The 27,274-nt window shown below is 40.6% G+C and overlaps 3 protein-coding genes across 3 annotated transcripts; 2 read left to right on the forward strand and 1 right to left on the reverse strand.

Annotated features, from left to right (window-relative positions):
- The first annotated feature begins 1,731 nt into the window (after window positions 1-1,731).
- Window positions 1,732-5,722, forward strand: LOC115363657 (uncharacterized). The gene is made up of 4 exons (XM_030057935.1): window positions 1,732-1,787; window positions 3,367-3,834; window positions 3,937-4,056; window positions 4,735-5,722. Exons 1-4 carry the CDS (start codon window positions 1,732-1,734, stop codon window positions 5,720-5,722), a joined length of 1,632 nt encoding a protein of 543 aa, XP_029913795.1.
- A 3,549-nt stretch (window positions 5,723-9,271) lies between these two features.
- On the reverse strand, window positions 9,272-14,389 carry LOC115363929 (amine sulfotransferase-like). Its single transcript, XM_030058280.1, has 7 exons — window positions 14,192-14,389; window positions 12,993-13,152; window positions 12,633-12,838; window positions 10,241-10,367; window positions 9,893-9,987; window positions 9,561-9,732; window positions 9,272-9,481 (listed from the first exon to the last, which is right to left on the reverse strand). The coding sequence occupies exons 2-7, from the start codon at window positions 13,135-13,137 to the stop codon at window positions 9,351-9,353; spliced, it is 876 nt and encodes a 291-aa protein (XP_029914140.1). The 5' UTR covers window positions 13,138-13,152; window positions 14,192-14,389; the 3' UTR covers window positions 9,272-9,350.
- A 3,823-nt stretch (window positions 14,390-18,212) lies between these two features.
- On the forward strand, window positions 18,213-26,186 carry LOC115363658 (apolipoprotein L4-like). Its single transcript, XM_030057936.1, has 5 exons — window positions 18,213-18,274; window positions 23,196-23,663; window positions 23,752-23,871; window positions 25,202-25,764; window positions 25,810-26,186. Exons 1-5 carry the CDS (start codon window positions 18,213-18,215, stop codon window positions 26,184-26,186), a joined length of 1,590 nt encoding a protein of 529 aa, XP_029913796.1.
- Window positions 26,187-27,274: the final 1,088 nt, after the last annotated feature.

The following is a 27,274-nucleotide window of genomic DNA, read 5'->3' on the forward strand; positions in this document are numbered from 1 at the left end:
CCTATATAAATGCCTAATAACTAAGTGGGTAACAGCTAATAATTGTACTGCAAAAACAGCATGGTAAATTCAGAAAATGACATCACTTACTGTAATGCATCCTTTTAAACCAGGAAAAAAAACAATACTACCAATATTACGATATCTAAAATCTCAGACGATATCTAATCTCATATCACAATATTGATATAAAATCGATAAATTACCCAGCCCTGCTGTAGACTTTATAGAGCTAAAGGGTGACAAAAACTTTGGACACAGGAGAGGAAACTGCTTTGTCCAGGTATGAGAAACATCAAAGCATACAGTCAATTTTAGGGTTTGTATAATATCAGCAATACAGTGAATTATGGCTCCCAGAGAGAACCAACTAATGTAATAAAAATTTTGGAAAGAGTATCACATCATGCATTACTCATTACTTTGTAGGGTCAGAAGTGCAATACCAACATGGACTGAATTTAGCCTCGGTTGCTAATTCCAGCAGTGCAGGTTTTTTTTTTTTTTTTTTTGCCACTACTTGCATATATTGCAGAGGCATTCTGGGTAAGTGAGTCCACAGCTCATGGTCCAGTCATGTCACTGCATCAGTTTCTATTTTTGACTCAACAATTTAGAATAAATGAAATATGAAATGTTTAATAGGATGAACCATAATTTGCTACATTTTTAAAACGTATTTTAAAAATGACTCTTTTTAAGAGAAGGAAAAGGAAGAAGGAAATAAAGGCCTATAAAGCAAGACAGTGGACTTTTTAGATTTCAAAATTTAGAGCACAAGGTGGGAAATATGATGTGTAAGTTACAAAATGGCACAAAGCAGAAAATGAAAATATCTTAAATGAAGAAAAAATTCAATTAGAAAACAGACTGGGACATTGCCCTGGACTTTTTTCTCCTTTTAGACACATTTTTTTTTCATTCATTTAAGTGATTGTAAATGAATACATTTATTAACAACATAAACAGTCTTACTGACTTTCCAGCAACAAGCATGCATTTTTAGTTCAGTTACAGAAAGGTCAAAGTTATATGAGTTAAACATATAGTAGATATTGTCGGGCAAATAACTCCAGCTGTGTCTGTCTTAAATCCAGGCTTTCCAGATACAAGCTCATGAGTGCAACAGTCTGAAATGAAAAATATATCTTGTGGGAGTTTCCAGTAAATGACCCAGAGCTGCTTTGGGCATCAGTAGAGGAATGAAAAGGAGGAAATGCACCCCGGGATGTCAGCTAAATCATCATTTATAATAAAACATAATGTCAATCAGTCTTCTCATCTTCCTCTGATAGTCTTATGGCAATTATATTTTTTCCTGAGATTCGTATACCTTTGCCATTTGAGGTATCACTCACGGTATTTAAAATAAATAAATTACATTCCAGCAGATGGCGCCATACCATTACACAGCCACAGCCAGATTATAATGCAGGCTTATCTTGGGATGTCCGAGCACATGTATCAGACTTCATACCAGCACAATTTACACAGTTTCTTCTCTCTGCAGGAGATGTTACTCACTCTGAATCTTAATCTTAAACACAATAAAAGTATACGTGCGGTTCAACTTTTACATTTGGAAAACGAAACCGAAAGCAATACGGGACCCTCCCTGCCTCCAATAAGCTCACTTCACTTTCACTGTCCACAGTGAGTAAGAGGTTTTCAGCCGATGCAGCTTCACACTTCTAATCTTGACAATTTTTTATTTATCTACGCGGCCATAAGATGTCACGGCAAGAAAATGACAGGAAACCAAATAGAGACAGACAGACGTTGGCAAGGTAGGCTAGCCTACATTTTGAAATTTTAGGTAACTTATATATATATATATATATATATGTGTGTGTGTGTGTGTGTGTGTGTGTGTGTGTGTGTGTGTGTGTGTGGATAGATAGATATAAATTCTTAGATCAAATTTAGAGTGATCTTCAATTTCTAATAAGCAGTTCATTCAACTGAATTGGCCTATAGGTTACTCAGTGTAACATTCATGTAATAAAACAAACAATTTACAGTAATTGGAATATAAATAAAATTAATCATATCAAGGTAAATATGAGAGTAAAAGCGATGATCACAGAAATACATATATATGGCATTGAGTATTCTTTGCAGACTGGTGTAGGCTATAGTGTTAGGCTATGTACACAACAATCAGCCATAGCATTATGACCACTGATCGGTGGAGTGAGTAACATTGATTAGGCGCTTACAGACGCACCTGTCAGTAGGTGGGATATATTGGGCAGCAAGTGAATATTTGGTCCTGGAACTTGCTGTGTGGAAAACGGGAAAAATGGGCAAGCTTGAGGACGTGAGCGACTTTGAAAAGGGCCAGATTTCGATGGCTAGACGACTGGGTTAGAACAGTGTCCAAAACTGCACGTCTTGTGAGGTGTTGAGGTGTAGCTCAAACTGCTGGAAAAGTGAATACTGACCCCCTGTCCACCGCCGAAAGCGCCTACAAAGCGCCTACGGGCACATGAGCGTCAGAACTGGACCAGTGGAAGAAGGTGGCCCAGTCAGATGAATCATGGTTTCTTTTACATCATGGGGATGGCCTGGTGCGCGTGCGTGGTTTTCCTGGGGAAGACATGGCACTGAGATGCATTATGAGAAGAAGGCAAGCTGCCTGTCATTCATGTGGATGTTAATTTGACATTTAATACCTGCCTAAACATTGTTATAGACCCAGTGTGTGTGCGCGTCCCTATCACCCATACACCAACTTTAACTTTCACTATGATGCCTCAGTAAGAAATGCAGACATCAGTATTTCCTCTCTCTCTCTCTCTCTCTCTCTCTCTCTCTCTCTCTCTCTCTCAGCAAGATGGATAGGAGAAGTAGGATAGGAGTAGCCAAGGTATTTTCTTCAAATGCTTTCAGAATAAGAGTGATGGTTAATGATATAAGAGTAATATCACTTGAATTTACTTACTATTCTGAGATATTAACTGCTGTAGCCTTTACTGATTTGAGTTTTTTTTTTTTCTGTATTTTATGTAATTATGTTTCTAAATAACCAGTTCATTTCCAAACCCTGTACAAGCCTGAAATTACATGTCTGATAAATAATTGGAAGAAACTTCAGCTGTTGCCCTTTGACCTGTTTTGTAACTGATGCCCCATTGTGTTGCTCACTACCTGGAGCCAGAATCCAGTTAGGAAGATACAGTCCACTGTTCAAGTTCAAGCAAGATTTTTCAACAGTACAACTTGGGGTCACAATCAATCATTAAGAAGAAAAATAAATAAATAAATAAAAAAAGCAGGGTCAAGGTTAAAAAAAAAAAAAAAAAAAAAGCTGAAGTGATGCTGTGTTTTCAAAAGTAAATTTCTTAATGTTGTTTTGTGTTACAGAGAAGAACTACAGAGGGAATTATGGCATTACATCTCAGATACCTTCAGCTGCATTGACACAGTGGGGAAATTCTTTGACTCTCTCTCTGAATGGGAGCAAGAGAGGAAGATAGAGGTCACCGAGTTGAACAAAATCAAAGATGAGGCTGACCTGAACTCGGTGTTAAAGAAGGCTCTAGGAGGCTTGGAGAAGCTTGACTCCTTCCTGGATGCTGTGGAGCGGCTGGCGGTCACCTCGCTGCAGGTGTTCATGAAGAACAAGGTCTTACAGCTGCCCCAAGAGATCAGCCTTGAAAAAGTTCAGGCTGTCATTAACGATTCAAGCCGTTCCTGCCCATTTCTTCTTGAGTTTAAGAGAGATGACAGTACCTTCTTCCGCCCAAACATTAAAAATGCGGAAGTGTTTGCAGTTCATTTGGGAAGATACCTATGGATCACCCAGAAACTCTGTAGCATGATAGAGAAAAGGTAAGCTGGCAGTTTATCAGTGCTTTCCCTGAAATAATATACAAATTGCTTGAGAGGAACTATAGAATATCTCAAAATGTATTTTTATTTTCCTATTCACAGCTCTGTTAATGACTTATGGCAGATAAGGACTGAACTAAAAATGGTTCATCTTGCTGTGGATTTGTCTGAAGAAAACATACAAAATATGCTTGGTCATATACGTCAGCTGGTGAGTATCAGGTAAGCATTATTCATGTAGGATCTTTTGGACCCAGGACTTGTTATCAGTTGTTCTGTTCAGGTTTTGTGATGCGGGTCTTGCCAGGACAGCTGGCACTTTCTGAGACATTTTTTTTTACTTCGAAAATGAATGTAAAAATATAAATATAAGGAAAACTTGATTGAGCTTCATTTTTATTTTCAGTAAATAAATATAAAACTTACCTGTATAAAATTACGGAAACCCAAGAACTCAAGTCTCCTTTAGCTGTGGGGGGTAAGCCAAATGAAGCGAGATTGTTTGAGAAGGGCTGAGAAGTGCGTTTAGCCTAAGACATGGCCCGAAGCCTGCAAAGCCTCATTTTGAAATACGATAAAGGCTGAGGAAAAGCCAAGTCCCAGTTTAATACCAGAACACTTTTATTGGCCTGGTGTGGCCGCACATTTTTTTTCTTTTTTTGTCAAAAAATGATACAATGGCTAAAGTTTAAGTTCAAGTTTATTTAACAGTCCATTATCAATATCAGTGGAATTTTTATGGTATTTTGAAAGTTGCATGTTTCATAATCAAAACAGGGACCTGGTATGCGTTATAGCATTGTAACTAGTGATCACAAACTACAATGGGTACCTTTAAGTTAACATCAAGTATAGCAATAATAACCTAACTTTTCCTGTGATCTCCTCTCTCTTTATCAGGATGGACCAGCACTTCAGGCTGGTGTTCTTGTTCCAGGACGTGCCGTGTTCAGAGTTCATCAGTGAGTACAGCGAGCGAAAACCCAGGATCCTGCGGTTTCTGTCTGACCTGGAGGAGACAGCTGTCAAACTCGACGAGATGAAGCTGGGGGCGGACATCTCAGGTGTGACCAGCAGCTCGGTGGGGGCAGTTGGAGGTGTGCTTTCCATCATTGGTCTGATCTTAGCCCCCTTTACAGCTGGAGCATCTTTAGGTCTGACCCTAACTGGAGCAGGGCTGGGAATTACCAGTGGAGTCACTGCTGTAGTCACTACAACCACAGAGAGTGAAGTCAATCGTAAAAATCAAAACAAAGCCAATGAACTCCTCCAAAACCTTATGGAGAATATGCAGATTATCCAGCATTGTTTGGAGAAAGCATCCTTTCATCCAGTCACTAGAGATGGAGTGGGTAAATCAGATGTGGCCGACACAGCAGTAACAGGAGTGTGTGGAGCTGGTGAGATTCTAAAAGATATTATTTCTTTTATCATTGACCTGCAAGAGGCAAAACCTACCCTGCAGAGTGCAAATATGAATCAGCTGGTGGTCCAGGGAGCTGAAACAACAGCTAATGAGCTGCAGATTGCAAATGAGGTTGAGGAGGTGGCCCAGGGAGCTGAAGCAATTGCTCAGATGCCCAGGGTGGCCGCAGGTACAGGACAGGCAGCTGCCAGAGGGGTTGCTGCCCTCAGCATGCCAGTCAGGGCTGGTTTAGGCGTCCTCAATGGACTTTTCCTTGGCTTGGATATCTATAACATCTGTAAAGACAGCATCAGTCTGCACCATGGCAGCAAGAGTGAAGCCTCAGAGTTCATCAGAGCCAGATCTGCACTTTGGCGTTCAGAGCTGGACTCATGGCAGAAGATCCATGACTCCCTGTGTCAAGGCCTGGAGACATCAGAGAAAAACAAAAAAATCCTGCAGAAGCCATTTTATCCAGAGTGAGATAAATAGATAAAAACTAAAGTTCCATTTGATCCACTGGATCAGAACCAAAACAAAACTAGTTTGCATCCTGTAGTAGAAAGAGTTAATAAATACATAATAGAATCACAAAGGTTTACTTAAATAATGTTAACTAATGCAGTTTACACTAAATTACATACTAATCTGTAATACCACATACCACCACATGCACTTCAAAACTAACTCTTCTTAACATGCTAACATGGTTAATGATGTTATTCCTATGCCTAACCTCGAGTGTCTGCCTTGCCTCGCCTTGATTCATGTGTCAGTTCACTGCACAAATATAATCTGCAAATATCACATATAACTAAAGTTTCCAGCAGTGAGTCAGTGGTGTGGCTCCTCTGTCCTGAGACAACTGTCACCTTTTCTTTGTCTGGTAGTGCAGGAAGCTTTTCATTTGCTCTGAAATAAGTAAAATGGGTCAGACATGAACTGCTGGCTTTAGTAGAGATTACTTGTCATGCTAATGAACAACCTGCATTCAATTACTATGAGTGCTAAAGCGTTACACTCATACATAATTACATTCATATTTTAAATATTGGAGGTAGATAGATTTATGGGTATAGATTTATTTTTCCTTGGCTGATGTCTAGAGGATTACTCATAATGTGATCCTGAATTTGAGGAAATATTTACACAGGAAGTCTAGGTCAGTGTGAGAGGAAGTGTTCCTCACCTTCGCTGCCATTTTGCTTACACTGTGCACGGATATATTTGTTTTTCTCTCACCATTAATCATGACAACCATTTCCAATTGGAAAGTCACACTCTCCAATTTGATTTTTTGTCAATTATTTTATTTTAAAACTTTAACTTTGTTCTTGTTCTCTTTCTGGGGAGTCAACAGATGAGTCGATAAAGATCAATAAATAAATAAAAATGACAAAGGGACTTTGAATTCAGAAAGTGTGATGTGGTACATTGTATGCATGTCATTTCGTATTTATTTATTTGTCTAGAGAAGTAAAATTTGTCTAGAGAAGTAAAAAATGTATGTATATATCTCACCCCTAACCCTAACCCCTATATACATCTCACCCCTATAAATTAATGTATTTTCAGACAGAGTAATGCTTTCAAACATGCTCTTCCCTGACTGGACAAATCTGATGCCTAACTGATGGACCCAAGAGAGGCAGTCCTGGATCATGGGGGATGCCAAGCCGCCAGCCTGAGTAATCAGGTTGATGCAATGTGCACCACAATGCAAATTGAAGGCTAATGGCTGCTGCCTTTTCAGAGGTGCCTGTGCACCAGTGTACTTCCCTGCCATGTTTGAGGCACCATCATAAGTCTGTCCTCATAAGCAAGACATTGGGATACTGGGCCTCAACAACACATTAGCTATCACCTTTGCATTGCCTTGGCCTGCTGTCTCAGACACCTGATAGAGCCCAAGACGCTCCTCCTGTGGGACAAGCTCATGGTCCGCATACAGCAGACAAACACTTTCCTGTTCAGTACCAGAGATATCCTGAGTACCATCAACAATAACTGAAAACTGAACAAAAGGAAGACACCTAATTTCACTTGTAATGTTTTTAATTATTCTATTGGCTGTTATGTTCGGAGTATCATTCTGTGATTTGGGGCCCGTGTACATTTTATTACGCTCATTTCAGTAAAATGGGATCATCCTCTTCTGCCCTAAGTCTCAACAGCTGATATAAATGACGACTTTCATAAGTGTGACCTCTTAAGGCTTGTTTCTGTCTTGACACATGCCATACAGAACCCACAACCTTCATTAAGCTATGTCTAGCCAACTCCTGCTGTTTCCCCTATGCACTGGATAATGTGCACTGACTGGGTTATAATATAATATAATAATAATGCAACCCCAAAATTATTCTTTACTTTTTTTTTTTTTTTTTTTTTTTACAAGCCCAAATATGAGGAGGCTCTTTTCTATTTCATAATATTGATAAACAACTGCTCAGCCAACTTACCTGAGACTCTGTGGCTCTGACTGTCCCTGCCTCTCTGAAACAACCTCAGATCTCTGAATTGTCTTTGCCTAATGACACCAATAGGACACATTTCCATAAACTTTTCATAATAGCATCAAAACCAGTTAAATATCAAATATCAATTGTCCTTTTTTGGTTGAAAATAAAGAAAGTGTTATGCATCAGATTTCCAATGGCTGCTTTTGCATACAAACAAACACACAATAAATATATCAAATATATCTGACATCATAGCACTGCTTTCAATCAATCAAACTTTATTTAGCACCTTTCAAACAAATATGACATTCAAAGTGCTTTACATCTTGATTGACAATAAACATAAAATAAGAAGTAAAGACCAATGCACACTCATAAAATATGGTTAGTTAAAAAATAAAAGATCAAGAATTAAAAAATAAAAATAATCAGACAGAGGAGTGATAAAAAGTTTTAAAACAATAATAAAATACAGCAATAATAAAAGATAAGAATACTGAATAAAACATAAAAACAATAAAAATGTAGAATAGAAACAATAGAAACAATCAGTAAAATAATAAAACAAAAACAGATAAAAATAATAAATAGAGTACCTATGAAACTATAAAATTATAACACACTACATAAAAGCCAGACCAAAGAGATGAGTTTTTAGTCTATGTTTAAAAGTGTCAGGGTTTCCAGCTCCTCTAAGATCCTCTGGAAGACTGTTCCAGAGTTTTGGTGCATAGTGGCTGAAAGCAGCATCGCCAAATGTTTTAATTCTACTCTGTGGAACAGCTAAAAGAGAAGAGCCGGAGGATCGGAGGAGCCTTCCTGGTTCATGTAATAAAAACATCTCTGAGATATAGTCTGGGAATCTACAGCCAAAAAATATCCGGGGAATATTCACAGAAAGAGAAGGAGGTTATAATCTAAGAGGAGAACTGAATTAAAAAAAAAAACAAAAAAAACCCAAAACAAAACATAAAGTAGGAACAACAATGACAAGCATGTGCATCAAGCTGTGGGTTGACTTTGTAGAACAGTTTGGAGCAAGAGATAAAACAAAGTACAAATATAAATATATTTAAAAAGAAGTACAAAAAAATTATTTATAAATAGGTATATGGAAGATGAGGGATAAAATAAATTGCTAAACTGATAGGGGATAGGCAGATAGGGGTAATTATGTAGTATAGACCAATGATTATATAATTTAATGGATGTGGTAAACATGTTTATTGATATGGATATCTATGTAGCATATATACAGTGATATGGATAAATATGTAGTATATATATATTGATATGGATAAAGATGTAATAGTTATATAAACTATAATGGCTATGGAAGGGGTGGGAATTCTAACAAAGTGCATACTTCTTCCCACTCCTGTTTCGAACTTGTGTTTATGATTTGATGATGCTTGTATTATTATTTTTGTTTTGTTTTGTTTTACATATGTATGTATGTATGTATGTATATGTACATACACTTTTTTATATTATCTCTCTCTTTCTTTCTTTTTCTTTTAGACATGTTCGAAATAAATTCATTCATTCATTCATTCATTCATTCACATATACAGACATGTGGTGCCACAAGGCCCATGAATGTTTGAGCTGCTTATTTCTTGGACTGAGAAAACTGTGACACACATCTTCTAAGGTTGTGGTGGCAGCTCAGTGTCCCAGATGAACTTCAGTCCCATATCACCCAGTCGCTCCTGAAGGATCTGATCAAACCTCTCACTCTGGGCCACAGTAAAGTTGTTCTTCCAGTCACCAATCTTACCTGCAAGAAAATAAATGTGTATGCCTGCTGTCTGTTTACATGAACCTGAACAGGATCTGCAGCTCAGGTGATAAATTACCTTTGCGCATGAATTGTCCTGTGAATAAGTCTTTTGGCAGGAACTGATAATTGGCCTTTGGGTCATTCTTCATGTTCTTGAAAGTAGTTTTCTCAACAATTTGATCAATCATTGCCTCACTGATGCTTTTCCCTAAGAATTCACAAATCTTAATTATTGCTGCCTTCAAGTCCTGAAAGAGAAACAAAATCAAGCAGAGAAGAGAAAAGAAATTCTGAACAATGATCAAGAAATTACTGGTTTGATGGTTAATATTGATGACCATGATTCACTTCATGCAAATCATCAAAATCCCCAGGGGAAACCATGAGCCCTGCAGAGTTAAATCTTACCAAAACCATCTCCTCATATGTCAGGAAAAGGATGTTGTACTGGTCTCTCTCAGAGTGCCACTCCCTGATGTGATCAAACCAGGATGATCCAGCAACTGGGAGAGGACAAGCATTCATGCTCTTTGTTTTAATGTTTTACTCAAATCAAATCTTTATTAAATATATTCTAAAAAAAAAACAAAAACAAATGCAAGTGAGGAAATACGGTAAAAATGATAGTAGGCTAGCAGGCTAAATAACTTTAATAAAAAAATGCTCTTCCCTTAATTGATCACCTATACGAACATCAGAATGGCTCGCTTCATTTTCAGCATCTTTGATAATCAGTATATCTTTTTATTGACTTACCGTTTCCCACCAGATATTTCTCCAGAAAATCCTCAAAGCTCTTGGGGGTCTCCCAGGCGGCAAAATCACAGTTGAAGTGGTAATAGGACACGGCGTTGTCCTTTGGGTTCCGCATCACATAGATAATCTGCCATGAAAATGTACAACAATCAACTCAGAGTCAGTCTCCGATGGGGGAAAAATGTATGACAAAGACTATTAATCAGCTCATGAAGTTAACCACCGCCTACAGGGAGTTGTATTTTTAAGGCTGGTACATATCGTGGTTTAGGCTCATGACCTTTGCCAGTGCTTAGGCTACAATACCGTGTTTGATATTATTTTAAAGGAATGTACAGGTAAAAAATGGTTTTCTGACAGTTTGAAGACAGGTGATTTTAGACAGTTTTTGTGGTTGCCCAAGCACTGCTAAATTTAATCTCAGCAGCCCTAAAAAATAATATCATTACTAATTATTACATGGGTATAGAATTGGATAGGGATGTATCCCTGCCAAAGTCAAGGTGCTAATGAATTCTCCCTGACAATATTTTTTAATGATGTCAACCAATTTTGTCATTTTAACTCCACATAGAGTGAGAAGCGGCTGTTTTTTTTTTTTTTTTTTTTTTTTTAATTTTTATTTATTTGTTTAAGAGAGGGAAAGCATAAATACAGTATGGGGGATATCTGACATGATTATCTGGAAACCCACAGTTTGTACCAGCCTACGCAGCCATTGGCTCGCAGCAGCACTGACAGTAGCTTCTGTTCTGTGAGGTAAAGTGAGTGGCAGGAGATATGAATCAAACGGCTAGCATTCATGGTTTAAAAAAAAATGGTGTTAAAGGATTGCATTGCACAACGTTTAAAATGATGTCCTTATGTCTGGATTAAGTTAATATACTGGTAAGTCAATTTTATATTCACATTTCAGGTGTTAGATGTTCGCTAGCTTCTTTCAGCTTTAACATCATCCAAGAAGAGGACAAGGGTGCAGGACATCAGGTCCTTTCTGAAGAAGAACCAAAGTGTAAGAAAGAACCCAGCTAAGTTAAGAATATTCTCTAATCATAGCTCATCCAACAATTACCTTCTTTGATGTTGATAATTTGTATAGCCCTTATGTTTGGCAGACTAACGTCACACCCCCCACTCTTTTCCATGACTTGATCACAGGTTGAATTATTATGTTATTATGTACTGATGATGGGTCATTATAAAATCAGCATTACTGATATGGAAAATTAGCCACAGCAAACTGATTTGTTTGTGAATGTGATTAGGAAAACCCTGTTAGCAGCAGCCTGAGAAAGCACAAGTGAAATACAAATGATAGTGGAAGTTTCTGAGCAAAAATAGGTTTTATAAGCCGGAGAAGCTGCAAGTTTATGAGCTGCTGTTGAAATACAGTGGAACAGTAGAGGTGTATTTGTTGGTTTGATTTATGGAGGCTTAAGAGGGGATGACTGGATTTGACAGTATCTGTACTGTGTGATGTTTCTTTAATTGCTTGATGATAGGGTGGACTGCCCTCATGTGGATCAAAGTCCGAAACAATGTTGTGAGCATTCCTCAAATCTGCTCTATTATAACATGATCTCAACTAATTAGGTTGCGTCTAAAGGTAAAACTGTGTACTCAATTGAGTTGAGGTTTACCAGAAGAGGTTGAATACTTTTGCAAACAGCATATTCCATTTTTCATTTTCTTAAAATACAGTTTGTGGTGTAAAACTCATCTTACCAACTAGTAACGTATTTACTGTAAATTAAAATACCCTATGTGAAAAATAGCAATATATGAATTGCCACTCAATGAAATCGGTGACTTTAGCGAGGAGTTGAACATTTTTGCAATGCAGCTGTGTGCATGTCACATGGTCATTAAGGGCTGAGCCCCCCTAAAGGTCTGATCCTTGAATTTCCTCGGCTATATTTGTCAGAAAGATTTAAAAGTGGGCTTGAATGAAAGAAAGTACTCTTGAAAATGATATCACCCATTGTTAAAAGTCTTGAAGATGAGTCTAAACCAGGATATGCACCAACATTTATAGTGCTGGGTGTGGTTGCAACTTCACGAGTTGACTACTGCGACAAAGCCGTCACTTATCATATACTTATCATATCAAAATGTTATCTACACACACATATTTTTTCAAAAATTCTACGTTTTGACACCTTGAGTGGAATCTGGTCGGGCACACAGACTAACCCTATCTACCGTGTATTTTGATGAACTGAAATGAGTGCTGCTTGCTATACTGGGTGTTTGCCAAATTAATGAACTGGTGTCTCTGATTCAGAAAATAATCGATTCCACTTCACGTTCTTAAAATTTCCATACAAGCCAGGCAATTAAACTCCAAACACCTTGTGATTTTTATCCAGCAGTCTATTGCTCAATCTGTTACCTTTGCCCTCTTATTCTTCAGGCCTGGAGGCATGAGAGCGGGCCTGAGGTGAGACGTAAAGAGTCGCGGAGAAGGTCGCAGAGAGATGTCCTCCTCATTGACCGTATGCTCTATCCATGGCATGTGCTTCCAGTTGCAGGGATACGCCTGTAGACCACTGTCTCGCTCCAAAACGGAGATGATGATGTTTTGAGCCCATATAGTGCCTGAGTGTAAAATGTGCAGAGACAAATAGAAATGGCTTGTACCTTATAATAACAGTGCATCAAGTCAAGAAAGGCATACAAAAATAAATGATGGGACTCTAAGCCATAAATTTGCATTTCAAAAGATTATGAATATCTGCAGACTAATGCTCACCTGACTTTGGATAAGTGACCAGGAATATGTCACTGTCACGGATCTCAAAGCTTTGAAGAGAATCAATGTGCTCAGCACTGGTGGTTCTCTTGGTAAAGTTGTGGTTCTTGTACCTGAAGAGGTAGTCGCTGATCTGCTCCATCATGGATCTCTGTGAGTTCTGTGAGATACATGGGGCTTTCTTTGAAGGAGTTAATCATGTCGATCAGTCCGTACAGTTAAAGGTATTCATGCAGGATGGGGAGAAGGGTCATAGAAATTCCACATAGACTCAAATGTCAAATCACAGATGGCAGGCAGGAGTCGAGGAAAAGCAGCAACTTTACTTGAAGCAGCAGGCACAACAAACTCCAGTACTGTCTGGAGTCCAAAACACAAATCATTTCAAGCAAAAAAAATAATAACAAATCAAAAGGCAGAAGCAAGCATATACAGGAAAGGGTCATAACAGGATCAAGCTGGCAACACAACAGGAGAGAGTGAAACAGGCCTGAATTAATGAGAAACGATGTGGAAAAGGACAAAGGGAAATGGACTGGTGATGACTTTTACAATGGTGTGCAGTTTGACTGAGTGTTTTTGAGTGTTTTTTTGTTGTTTTTTTTTCTCTGACCAAACGCTGATTGGCCGTTATTTTATGCTGCTATTATTGAGCTCATACGTGGCGTGTGTGCCTCCCTTGTGATCCAGAGGAGCATCCACCGTCATCCAGCTTCACTTTTAATCCCTTTAGTTACAGGCGCAGAGCCGCTCGTGGCATAAACGGCTGGTTGTTTAGGGCCACACACTCACTGTGATTCTGTGTTTGTACTCTTACCATAGACTGTATAAATATACGCTAACAAACACTGCAGTGTCGGACTTTTACAAATAAAGTCCGTGTTGTGGCTGTTAAAACCCTCATGCAGCCTTAAGGGGTCAAAACGCCCCGAGCGTCCGCGAGTCCGTTGTCCGGGGTCCCGCGGCGCGCCCATGCCTCGCCCTCGGCTCCGCGGCGGCGGTCGCGGCCTCCAGCGCTCACCCATGCTCCCGGATCCCCCAGACTCCCCGGCCTCGGCCCCGAACGCGCCGCGGGACCCTGGAAAACGGACTCGCGGACACACAACCCCTCAAGGCTGCACGAGGGCTAAATAAATGCTGCTAATTAAGCCTTCGTTAACCTTTCCTGCATCCGCGCTAAGACCGTAGTCGGAACGCACCGGGGAGACTTATTTTCTGCTGCAGGGCTGAAGTTGGTACCAAACTTCAGGGCTAACCCCCTTTCTTTATGTCCGAGCGGCCAAGTAACACACACAGACCGGGCTTGAGTCTTGAGGAGTTCCCGCATTTATTTTTCTGACATAAGCTCTAAGGGCACACACCTTATTTCTTCTCGTTTGCAGCTACTTTTACAACACGGTCACAGCGCGCGCGCGCGCGCGCGCACACACACACACACACACACACACACACACACACACACACACACACACACACACACACACACACACACACACACACACACTCCCAACTGCGCAGCCACTGCGCAGCACATAGCGCACTGTACTATCCCTTAAAGGGGGCACGGCACCTGTATAATGTCTTGATTACAGCTGCAACATGTTCACATGCACATGAGAGCAAAATTCAAAATGCTGTCAAAAATTGAGTTTTTGAGATACAATTCTGAAATTTGCCACTCGTCATCCACCATGACTCTAGAATTTTGTCCATTTTTTTCATGAACATTGAAGATTTATTTACCAAGAATTTGCAGGTATATGTTTACAGTACCGTTTACAGTCAAACATTTTGATGCACTGTAGGCTCAATTTTTGATAAACTTTGTTTCTCAAAAATCTGAGAAACAAAGTTTGTGTAGGACAGTCTGAAGTAGCTCTGTAGCAAGTTTGGTGTCAGTTGAGCAAACATTGTGGTAGGAGATAGGTTTAATATGTTTTACAGTTTTTGAAAAACAAACAAACAAAAACAAAACACACACTCTTAGAATGGATGTGTTAAAAAATAACACAAAAAATGTGTTGTCACATGTTTAACACATTTTGTGTTGATTTCAACACAAAATGTGTAAAGAGGCACAAAAATTTTAACACACTTAATATGTTTGACAATTTAACACAATCTGTGTGTTATTTTACGGCGGGAAGGGGGCGCATTTTCTTCATTGTTCGCCATTCGCGCCACTCAGAGACAAAGGAGACAGAGATGGAGGCTGCATCGCCTGGTGTGTTCCCAGACCCTTCAGTAAGTATCCATTACTAGTTAACTTCATGTATTTTATCAACCGTTAAATGTCAGGGTAGATTCGGCATGTATATAATCCACAACTAAATCTTTATATCTTTAAGAGAATTCATGAGAAATGTTACGTCCTGTTCAGCTTGTGAGCTAGCTACCACACGGCGGACCTCCATTGTGGTTTAGAAGTTCATTTCTGCCTTATTACCTAAATTACACCACCTTAAATTCAGTTTGGGACAGTATAAGGAGTCACTCCTTTAAACTCGTCATGAAACCTGATGAAGGTTAAATATTAAGGTTTTTTGCGCCATTTTGCGGCAGGTGCACCGCGGAGTTTGGGTTGGGAAGGGAGAGACGGTTAGACTTCAGTTACTTACTGGGTGTATAAACCCATTACGTTAGGTCTTATTGCATTTTAACAAACATGTTTCCTGTCGTGATTAAATTACGACCAACGTTTGGGACTGAAGCCATTTGGCTGTAGTGTTTTAACATTAGCGTTACAGTCAGGGCTGTTGTGTTTTAAACGGGCAAGCGTCTGTCTGCGCTAGAAACCACTCGTTTTGGATGTTATCACGCCACTGAGCTAGCAAGCACAGGTCAGTGTGTTTTAACGGTGATGTACTGGTTTTCCTCCGGGTTGTTGGGCTTTGCGGCTGGTTATCTCCCTGACCTTACCGGTAAGCTCTCCCCGACGCGGTGTGTGCGCGTGTGTGTGCGTGGCAGGCGGTTGGCAGGTCACCGTCCCCTCAGCTACCCATCGGTGTGTTGTAACGGTACTTTTACTGCTTTTCCGCCGGGTTCGTTATCTCACCTGCGTTAGCTCTTCCCGGTGTTGTGGGGGTTGTCGGCGACCATTCCTTCAGCTACCCATCGGTGTGTTTTTAATGGTACTTTTACTGCTTTTCCGCCGGGTAGTTTCGGTTTTAATTAGTGTTCATTATCTTAAAAACATGCTTTGTTGTGTGTTTGAGGCATTATTTTAATGCAGTATTAACTCAAACCATATTCTTTTTTGAATTGCAAGTTATAGTTGGAGTACCCTCTTGAACGGGTTGCCAGGCCTCCTCTACGGCCTCTACCAGCCAAAGTCCCGGCCCCGGCCCCAGGCCCAGCCCCAGGCACCTCTCCGGGGACCAGGACCTCTGGGCTCCACCAGCACCAGCCACAGCCAGCCAAAGACCCGGCCCCGGCCCCAGCTACAGCCACAGCCATAAGCACCTCTCTGGGGCCCAGCACCTCCGGGATCCACCAGCCAAAGCCTCAGCCCCAACCCGAGCCAGCCAAAGGCCCAGCCACAGCCACAGCCCCAGCCCCAGCCCCAGCCCTAATCCCAGCCCTAGCCCCAGTCACAGCCAGCCAAAGGCCCAGCCCCAGCCCTAATCCCAGCCCTAGCCCCAGCCAAAGGCCCAACCCCAGCCAGCCCCAGCCCCAGCCCCAACCCCAGCCCTAATCCCAGCCCTAGCCCCAGCCAAAGGCCCAACCCCAGCCAGCCCCAGCCCCAACCCCAGCCAGCCAAAGGCCCAGCCCCAGCCACAAGCACCTCTCCAAGGGCCCAGGACCTCCGGGCTCCACCAGCACCAAAGCCCCAGCCACAGCCACAGCCATTCTTAAAGGATTTCTACTGAATTTCTGTGACTGTTTCTATTGAATTTCTGTGACTTTGCCCTGAATTGTTTTGTTCAACCCCAATTTTAAGAGATTAAAAATGAATTCAGTTTGGGGATTTTTTTTTTGTTGGTTGGTTTGGTTAGCTTTGTAGAAAATTCAAATGATCTTGCTTTTGACTACAGTTTGCATACAATTTTGTGTGAATATTTTTATAACTGTATATTCATGGTATTATATGTAGTCATTCACTGATTGCCACTGAGAATGAAAAATTGCTACCTGCTATGAATTATTTTAATAAATGTTACCTGAATTTAATGCAAATGTTTATTTTGTGAGCGTTTCAGTGGATTTTAAGCATACAAATTCCATTTAAGGATGATTTTAGAAAAAATATAAACAACACATATCTGTTATTTTTAACACAACTTTGTGTTGAAATATTTAACACACAACATGTGTTAAATGTGCTAACACACTGTTTGTGTAGAAAACAACACGAAGTGTGTTGTCCTTAACTAGACACACAGGTGTGTTAAAAATTAACACATGATGTGTTATTTTCAACACATCTGTTTTGAGAGTGCACACACACACACACACAAAAAAAAAAACAGAGTGATGGACTTCATAAAAAAAAAACACAGGAACTTTACAGTATCTCAAAATGTATTTTTATTTTCCTATTCACAGCTCTGTACGTGACTTACAACAGAAGAGGATTGAACCAAAAATGATTCATCTTGCTGTGGATTTGTCTGAAGAAAACATACAAAATATGCTTGGTCATATTACGTTAGCTGGTCAGTATCAGGAAGGCTAAGCATTATTCATGTAGGATCTTTTGGACCCAGGACTTGTTATCAGTTGTCGGCCAGTGCCTCCATTCATGGGTCTAAAACGGGGAGAGTTGTTGCATCAGCGCTGACTGTGCCCCCGTGCCAGCAGAGCGGACTAAAACCATGGAGTTGAAAGTTTCCTGGATTTTCAACATCTCTGATTGAGTGTTTCTCCTGCAGTTCTTTGATTTAGTCGCATTTAGTGCAGATAAAATTGTCCTTAAAATCCTCTGAATCAACGATTAAAAACATCTCACACAGTTCACATTTCTAGGCCCTCTTACTCTCAGTCTCAGTGGTGAGCAAATACACACCAGGATTTAGGCTGATTGACAATAACAGGTTAAAATGTGATTAAGCTGTTAAATTTGGAAAACGAAACTGAGAGCAGCATAAAATATTTCTCACCCGGAGAGTGCCCACTTCACTTTCATCAACCACAGTGAGGAAGAGGTTTTCGGCTGGTGCTGCTTCACAATTATAATCTTGACAATTTTTTTTTAAATTTATTTATCTACGCTGCCATACGATGTCACGGCAAAGAAATGACAACAGGAAACCAAATGGAGACAGGCAGACGTCTGTGGCAAGGTACATTTTGAATTTAATGCAATTGCGCAATAGCTAGGATTAAGTAAAGGCTATCCCCACTGGTATGATTGAGTTAATAAAATGTCATTTAAATTATCAAAAAGTTAATATTGAAATACCTTCTCTAATGATTGGTGGGAGTGATACAATGGATAACAAATGCACAAACAAACATGTCAGAATTTTTTTTATAGAGACATAATAAGATTTCACCAAGAGGAAAGTTTGTTTGGGGTTCACAATTGAGTGGAATACCCTGGCGTAGAACGTGATTGTGTCCCTTCCAATTCTGTCTCTCAAATAAGATCAGAGAGGTTCATTTAAAATTTTTACATAATATTTATCCTTGTAATAAGTCGATTTCCAGTTTTGCTGATGTGGAAGAAATGTGTACTTTTTGTGGAGATGAGCCAGAGACAATTTCACATTTGTTTTTTTTTTTTTTTTTTTTGAGTTGTTGTGATAATCCGGTGGACCAGGAGATGGCAGCATAATCAAAATACCTATGAATCAGAGCTCCAAACTCCAGAGAGCGTATGATGCAGTGTGCATCTCTCTCTCTCTCTCTCTCTCTCTCTCTCTCTCTCTCTCTCTCTCTCTCTGTGTGTGTGTGTGTGTGTGTTTGGGCGTCTCTATCACCCACACAGCAACTTTCACTTTCACAATGATGCCCTTTCTGTTTCAGTCAGACGATCGTCTGTTGACATCCACCTCCTGGCTCCCGCAATCTGCCAGTATTCGGTGTCTGTTTGTGTCAGAGTAGTCACAAGGCAACTTTCGGCCATTTACAACCCCCCCCCCCTCTCTCTGTGTGTTTGGGCATCTCTATCACCCACACACCAACTTTCACTTTCACAATGATGCCCTTTCTGTTTCAGTCAGACGATCGTCTGTTGACATCCACCTCCTGAATCTGCCAGTATTCGGTGTCTGTTTGAGTCAGAGTAGTCACAAGGCAACCCCCCCCCTCCCCCGTGTGAGCCCCGTCAGCTCACTGAATGCCAGGCCTAGTAAAAGATTATATTGCTGGAACCCCAAATACTGCCCCTTAAGGAATTCTGTCAGGATATCAAATATGTTACTCATACATGAGAGGTGGCTGTTAAAAATCATATGAAGTCTGGTGATGTAGTCATCATGTTGGAGCACTGTGGCAGTCACACACCCCAGCCAACATGTCCCTGTGGGCCCCACATGGGTTAAAAGTGGGCTACATGGGAGCCAAGTGGGCATGGGCTTGAACTGGGCAAACTGTGTGGCCCCCATGCGGTTTTAGTGACATGGGCCCCCAATGGGAAGCCCATGTGGGCTGACTATATGGGCCCCATAAGGGATTTGAGTGGGCTAAGTGGGCATGAGGTGGAAGTGGGTAAAATTATATAGGACTCATATGGTTTCAATAACATGGGCCCACATGGGAAGCCCATGAGGGCTCACTATGTGGGCCCTATAAGGGATGTATGTGGGCTGAATGGGCATGGGCTTCATCTGGGTAACACTCTTTGTGTCCCATATGGTTTAAGTAATATGGGTCTCATATGGGAAGCCTATGTGTCCTGACTATATGGGCCCTATAAGGGATGCATGCGGGCTAAAAGGGCATGGGCATGAACCAGGTAACATTATATGGGACCCACATGGTTTCAGTAACTTGAGCCCCACATGAGACGCCCATGTGAGCAGGCTATATAGGCCCATTGTGGGATATATGCGGTCTAAGTGGGCATGGGCTGTGACTGGGTAACAATCTGTGGGCCCCATAAGGGATATATGTGTGCTGAATGGGCATGGGCTTCATATGGGTCACACTGTGTGTGTCCCATATGGTTTAAGTAATACAGGTCCCATATGGAAAGCCCATGTGAGCTGACTATATGGGCCCCATAAGGGATGTATGTGGGCTAAGAGGACATGGGCATGGACCTGGTTACATTATCTGGGACCCATATGGTTTCAGTAACTTGAGCCCCACATGTGACGCCCATGTGAGCAGGCTATATAGGCCCATTGTGGGATATATGCGGTCTAAGTGGGCATGGGCTGTGACTGGGTAACAATCTGTGGGCCCCATAAGGGATATATGTGTGCTGAATGGGCATGGGCTTCATATGGGTCACACTGTGTGTGTCCCATATGGTTTAAGTAATATGGGTCTTATATGGGAAGCCCATGTGTCCTGACTATATGGGCCCGATAAGGGATATATGTAGGCTAAAAGGGCATGGGCATGGACCTGGTTACATTATCTGGGACCCATATGGTTTCAGTAACTTGCGGCCCACATGTGACGCCCATGTGAGCAGGCTATATAGGCCCAATGTGGGATAAATGCAATCTAAGTGGGCATGGGCTGTAACTGGGTAACAATCTGTGGGCCCCATAAGGGATATATGTGGGCTGAATGGGCATGGGCTTCATCTGGGTAACACTCTTTGTGTCCCATATGGTTTAAGTAATATGGGTCCCATATGGGAAGCCTATGTGTTCAGACTATATGGACCCCATAAGGGATGCATGCGGGCTAAGAGGACATAGGCAGGAACCAGGTAACATTATATGGGACCCATATGGTTTCAGTAACATGGGCCCGACATGGGACTCCCATGTGAGCTGACTATATGGGTTTATAGTTCATAAATTTACAAGAAAAAATGTTAGTCTATTTCAGGGGTCCAGTGTCACTGCAGGTTTCATTCCCACCAAGCAAGATCACACCTGATATGACCAATCCACTGTGATTGTCAAGACTGGTTTCCTCCTGCTTGGTTGCAATGAAAACCTGCACTCACACTGGACCCCTGGAATAGACACAAACATTCTTTTCATGTGAATTTATTTTTGACCGATTGTGCCGTATCTATTTTGCACTAGAATTTACTAGATGGGGTTTTAGTTACACCTATGTAAATGTGTACATCTACTGTCCAGTGTGAAACCCAATTGTGTGCAATTTGCATGAGGTCAACAGCATTCGCTAACTCCCAGTGTAATTCTGCTTGAAATTCATTGGGTTAAAGTGAAACGGGCCCATTATAGAACTTGTTGACAAACCCACTTGCAACCCATATTTCAGCCCATGTTTTGCCCATATAGTACCTGCATAGAACTTGAGGTGGGACCAAGATGGGCCTTGCGTATGTTGCCCAGTTGGGGCCCACTTAACACCCAGTCCTAATCCTGCTTGAAACCCACATGGGCAATTGGAATGGGGCCACCATGGAACCCGCGGACAATCCCATATGGGGCCCATCGGACAATCCCATATGGGGCCCGTTTTTTAGCCCACTTAGTACCCACATGGGCCCCACATACAAATGTTGGCTGGGACTGCACTTCCTCGATTAGGTTAATCACCATACACCTGCAGAACAAGCAGAGAAGAGCACACCAAACTTAAGTTGGACTTGGATTGCTTTGATGCAACATGAGTGTTTGGGCTCTTTATTGTGAATTATGTTTAACTGATGTATTGGCAGCATCACTAGCATCTGTTTAATTTCCTTCATTGGACACCTGTTAATTTATAAACGCTATGTTGTAATGCCAGTGAGTAATGAGTATCATCAGATGAATCCTGGTTTGTTGTACGTTTTATTTCACATATATTCCTGGTATCCAGCTTAATGATAGTATACATTGAAGTGTGGTTCCATCTATTTCTTGAAAATGCCCACTAAAGCTGTAGAGTCCAAGCAAGTAGTTGATGCATGCTTCATTAAAACTCTGTAGTCCAAATTCTTCATTTCAGCACTTTACTGAAAATTTCATTATTAAAGTACAAAATAAAAAATTGCAAGAAAATACTTTAAACATACAACAAAAGCATGATTAATGCGACAAACACAGTCAAAGACTAGTGTGTGCTAAATTTAAACTATGTAACAAGCACATGCCAAATGTGACATGTTAACCAATCAGAAGCCAGGGCTTGGTCCTAATTAAGCACACTGCCGTGCAACTATCAAACTGCTTATTATCCTTAGAAAGTCAAATACAGCAAAATCTGAATTATTTAAAGCTATGTAAATGGCTCTAACAAGAATATTGTGTCACAATCAGTCATTAAGATGGAAAAAGATCAAAAAACAGGGTCAAGGTTAAAAAAAAAAGCTGAAGTGATGCTGTGTTTTCAAAAGTAGATTTCTTAATGCTGTTTTGTGTTACAGAGAGGAACTACAGAGGGAATTATGCCATTACATCTCAGATACCCTCAGATGCATTGACACAGTGGGGAAATTCTTTGACACTCTCTCTGTTCAGGTTCAAGTATCATTTTTCAATAGGAGTGTGGTTCCATCTATTTCTTGAAAATGCCCACTAAAGCTGTAGAGTCCAAGCAGGTAGTTGATGCGTGCCTCATTAAAACTCTGTAGTCCAAATTCTTCATTTCAACACTTTACTGAAAACCTTATTATTTAAGTACAAAATAAAATCTTGCAAGAAAATACTTCAAACATACAACAAAAGCATGATTAACACAACAAACACAGTCAAAGACTAGTGTGCGCTAAATTTAAACTATGTAACAAGCACATGCCAAATGTGACATGTTAACCAATCAGAAACCAGGGCTGACTGCAGTCAGCCCTGGTTTCTAGGGCTGACTAGACCTTGGGTGTTTTGAAAGGCGCTATATAAATCGAAGTTTTTATTATTATTATTATTATTATTATTAGTCATTATTCCTAATTAGGCACACTGCAGTGCAAGTACTGAGCTGGTTATTATCATTAGAAAGTCAAATACAGAAAAAGTATTTAAAGCTATGTTTATATGATGTAAATGGCTCTAACAACAAGAAAATTGGGTCACAATCAGTCATTAAAATGGAAAAAGATCAAAAAACAGTGTCAAGGTTAAAATAGCTAGCGTGATGCTGTGTTTTCAAAAGTAAATTTCTTAATGTTGCTTTGTGTTACAGAGAGGAACTACAGAGGAAATTATGTGATTACATCTCAGATACCCTCAGCTGCATTGACACAGTGGGGAAATTCTTTGACACTCTCTCTGAATGGGAGCAAGAGAGGAAGACAGAGGTCACCGAGCTGAACAAAATCAAAGATGAGGCTGACCTGAACTCGGTGTTGAAGAAGGCTCTAGGAGGCTTGGAGAAGCTTGACTCCTTCCTGGATGCTGTGGAGCGGCTGGCGGTCACCTCGCTGCAGGTGTTCATGAAGAACAAGGTCTTACAGCTGCCCCAAGAGATCAGCCTTGAAAAAGTTCAGGCTGTCATTAACGATTCAAAGAATGTCTGCCCATTTCTTCTTGAGTTTAAGAGAGATGACAGGACCTTCTTCCGCCCAAACATTAAAAATGTGGAAGTGTTTGCAGCTCAATTGGGAAGATACCTATGGATCACCCAGAAACTCTGTCGCATGATTAAGAAAAGGTAAGCTTGCAGTTTTTCAGTGCTTTCCCTGAAATAATACACAAATTGACACAATATCTCAAAATGTATTTTTATTTCCTATTCACAGCTCTGTACATGACTTAGGACAGAAGAGGATTGAACCAAAAATGGTTCATCTTGCTGTGGATGTGTCTGAAGAAAACATACAAAATATGTTTGGTCATATACGTCAGCTGGTCAGTATCAGGTCAGTATCAGGTAAGCATTATTAATGTAGGATCTTTTGGACCCAGAACTTATTATCAGTTGTTCTGTCCACCTATTGTGATGCAGGACAGCTGGCACTTTTTGAGACATTTTTTTTTTTTTTTACTTCAAAAATGAATGTAAAAATATAAACGTAAGGAAAACTTGATTGAGCTTCATTTTTATTTTTAATAAATAGATATAAAACTTACCTGTATAAAATTATGAAAACCCAAGAACCAAAGGCTTAGGCGTTTAGCCTAAGACATGGCCCTAAGCCTGCAAAGCCTTACAATACACAAAGGGGCTCAAGGTACTTGGAGACTTCAGATGTTTGTTTCCAACAACAGTTACACTTTAAAAAGAAATGTTGCAAAGAGGACAGAGTGGCAGAACACAAGAATTCAATATGGACAACACATCCAGCCTAACCCATGGCGGTACATTACCAGCGGGCAGGACACCTTTCCTCTTCCTCCCTCAAGGTGATATTCATAGAAGTGATCCCCAAACCCCCAAGATGAGGAGACCAACTCAGGACCCTTCTCCAATGGGAGACTTTTTGGATCAGTATGCTCAAGGCCACAACATTCCCCTGATTGAATGAAGAATGTGACTTCTCCCCTTTCCTGTGAAGTGTGGACTCTGCATGTATGTTTTCAAATGGATACCTTTTCTAGCTTTTTGTCTTTCTAGTATATGTACTATGTGTCTCTGTCAGTGTGTTTTTAATGGACTATGTTTGGTTACCTACTTGTTGTTAGTCACATGATTTGTGATATAATGGGAAGGCCCCACCTACTGAACTCCTAAGAGTGCCCATTTAAAACTGTTCAACTTCCTGTTGCAATGCACTGATGAAGGCCAAAATAGCCGCAACGCGTAGGCCCATGTGTTTTTAACCTGTTTTCCCTGTGAAAATTAAAGGCTTTTTGATATTTTTTTTTCTAAACGGAGTGTCTTTGCAACATTTCTTTTTGAACCTGTAAAGCCTCATTTTGGAATATGGTAAAACGTCAAGTAAAAGCCAAGTCCCAGTTTAATACCAGAACCCTTTTAATGACCGGGTATGGCCACACGTTTTTTCTTTTTTTCCCCCCAAAAATATGATATGATGGTTCAAGTTTAAGTTCGAGTTTATTTAAAAGTCCAATATCAGTTGAAGTTTTACAGTACTTTGAAAGTTACATGTTTCATAATCAAAACAGGGACCCGGTTTGCGTTATAGCATTGTAACTAGTGATCACAAACTACAATGGGTACCGTTAAGTTAACATCAAGCATAGCAATAATAACCAAACTTTTCCTGCAATCTCCTCTCTCTTTATCAGGATGGACCAGCACTTCAGGCTGGTGTTCTTGTTCCAGGATGTGTCGTGTTCAGAGTTCATCAGTGAGTACAGCGAGCGAAAACCCAGGGTCCTGCAGTTTCTGTCTGACCTAGAGAAGACAGCTGTCAAACTCGACGAGATGAAGCTGGGGGCGGACATCTCAGGTGTGACCAGCAGCTCGGTGGGGGCAGTTGGAAGTGTGCTTTCCATCATTGGTCTGATCTTAGCCCCCTTTACAGCTGGAGCATCTTTAGGTCTGACCATGACTGGAGCAGGGCTGGGAATTACCAGTGGAGTCACTGCTGTAGTCACCACAACCACAGAGAGTGAAGTCAATCGTAAAAATCAAAATAAAGCCAATGAACTCTTCCAAAACCTTATGGGGAATATGGAGATTATCCAGCATTGTTTGGAGAAAGCATCCTTTCATCCAGTCACTAGAGATGGAGTGGGTAAATCAGATGTGGCCGACACAGTAGTAACAGGAGTGTGTGGATCTGGTGAGATTGCAAAAGATATTATTTCTTTTATCATTGACCTGCGAGAGCCAAAACCCATGCAGAGTGCAAATGAGATTGAGATGGTGGTCCAGGGAGCTGAAACAACAGCTAATGAGGTGCAGATTGCAAATGAGGTTGAGGAGGTGGCCCAGGGAGCTGAAGCAATTGCTCAGATGCCCAGGGTGGCCGCAGGTACAGGACAGGCAGCTGCCAGAGGGGCTGCTGCCCTCAGCATGCCAGTCAGAGCTGGTTTCGGCGTCCTCAATGGACTTTTCCTTGGCTTGGATATCTATAACATCTGTAAAGACAGCACCAGTCTGCACCATGGCAGCAAGAGTGAAGCCTCAGAGTTCATCAGAGCCAGATCTGCACTTTGGCGTTCAGAGCTGGACTCATGGCAGAAGATCCATGACTCCCTGCGTCAAGGCTTGGAGACATCAGAGAAAAACAAAAAAATCCTGCAGAAGCCATTTTATCCAGAGTGAGATAAATAGATAAAAATTAAAGTTCCATTTGATCCACTGGGTCAGAACCAAAACAAAACTAGTTTGCATCATGTAGTAGAAGGAGTTAATAAATACATAATAGAATCACATAGGTTTACTTAAATATTGTTAACTGATGCAATTTACATTATATTATATACTGATGTGTAGCCTAATACCACATGCACCTCAAAACTAACTCTTCCTAACATGCTAACATGGTAAATGATGTTATTCCTGTGCCTAACCTCGAATGTCTGCCTTGCCTCGCCTTGATTCATGTGTCACTTCACAGTTCACTATAATCTGCAAATATCACATATAACTAAAGTTTCCAGCAGTGTGTCAGTGGTGTGGCTCCTCTGTCCTGAGACAACTGTCATTTTTTACTTTGTCTGATAGTGCAGGAAGCTTTTCATTTGCTCTGAAATAAGTAGAATGGGTCAGACATGAACTGCTGGCTTTAGTAGAGATTACTTGTCATGCTAATGAACAACCTGCATTTAATTATTATGAGTGCTAAAGCATTACACTCATACATAATTGCATTTATATTTCAAACATTGGAGGTAGATAGATAGTTCACAGATTTTGTTTTGTTTTTCTCTCAACATTAATCATGGCAACCCTTTCCAATTTCAAAGTCATGCTCTACAATCGTTTAATTTTAAAACTTTTAAAACTGTATTCAACAATGACTTATTTCTTGTCCAGAGATTTACAGCTATTTTTGTTTTTGTCATATTTTCCAATTATAAATGACAGTGTTTAACAGTTGGACTGTAGTAAAACTGTGTTTGGTGGTGTTGGTTTGCTTTTACTGATTGATTGAAATAAAACTTGCCTTTGACCCTCTATTGCATCCTTGTTGTGGCAGATTTCTCTTCTCTTTCTGGGGAGTCAACACATGAGTCGATAAAGATCAATACATAAAAATAAAAAGGGACTTTGAATTCAGAAGGTGTGGTTCATTATATACATGTCATTTTGTATTTAGTGGTACTAGAGGAGTAAAAAACTGACATCTGATGGCCTGGGGTAAGAAACTGGTCTTAAGCCTATTAGTGTGGCTTCTGCACCTGAAGCAC

The sequence above is a fragment of the Myripristis murdjan genome, chromosome 8, assembly GCF_902150065.1.
Source record: "Myripristis murdjan chromosome 8, fMyrMur1.1, whole genome shotgun sequence".
Classification (NCBI taxonomy): Eukaryota; Metazoa; Chordata; class Actinopteri; order Holocentriformes; family Holocentridae; genus Myripristis; species Myripristis murdjan.

Bases quoted from the DNA above. Each gene is read 5' to 3' on its own strand.
- LOC115363929 (XM_030058280.1), bottom strand. From the start codon at position 13,137: ATGATGGAGCAGATCAGCGACTACCTCTTCAGGTACAAGAACCACAAC. The intron at 12,839-12,992 runs GTGAGCATTAGT...TTTTACACTCAG, and splicing joins GGTCACTTATCCAAAGTCAG to GCACTATATGGGCTCAAAAC. The intron at 9,482-9,560 runs GTAATTTATCAC...ATTTTCTTGCAG, and splicing joins AGGACAATTCATGCGCAAAG to GTAAGATTGGTGACTGGAAG.
- LOC115363658 (XM_030057936.1), top strand. From the start codon at position 18,213: ATGTCACGGCAAAGAAATGACAACAGGAAACCAAATGGAGACAGGCAG. The intron at 18,275-23,195 runs GTACATTTTGAA...TTTGTGTTACAG, and splicing joins AGGCAGACGTCTGTGGCAAG to AGAGGAACTACAGAGGAAAT. The intron at 25,765-25,809 runs GTGCAAATGAGA...CTGAAACAACAG, and splicing joins AGAGCCAAAACCCATGCAGA to CTAATGAGGTGCAGATTGCA.
- LOC115363657 (XM_030057935.1), top strand. From the start codon at position 1,732: ATGTCACGGCAAGAAAATGACAGGAAACCAAATAGAGACAGACAGACG. The intron at 1,788-3,366 runs GTAGGCTAGCCT...TTTGTGTTACAG, and splicing joins GACAGACAGACGTTGGCAAG to AGAAGAACTACAGAGGGAAT. The intron at 3,835-3,936 runs GTAAGCTGGCAG...TCCTATTCACAG, and splicing joins TGTAGCATGATAGAGAAAAG to CTCTGTTAATGACTTATGGC.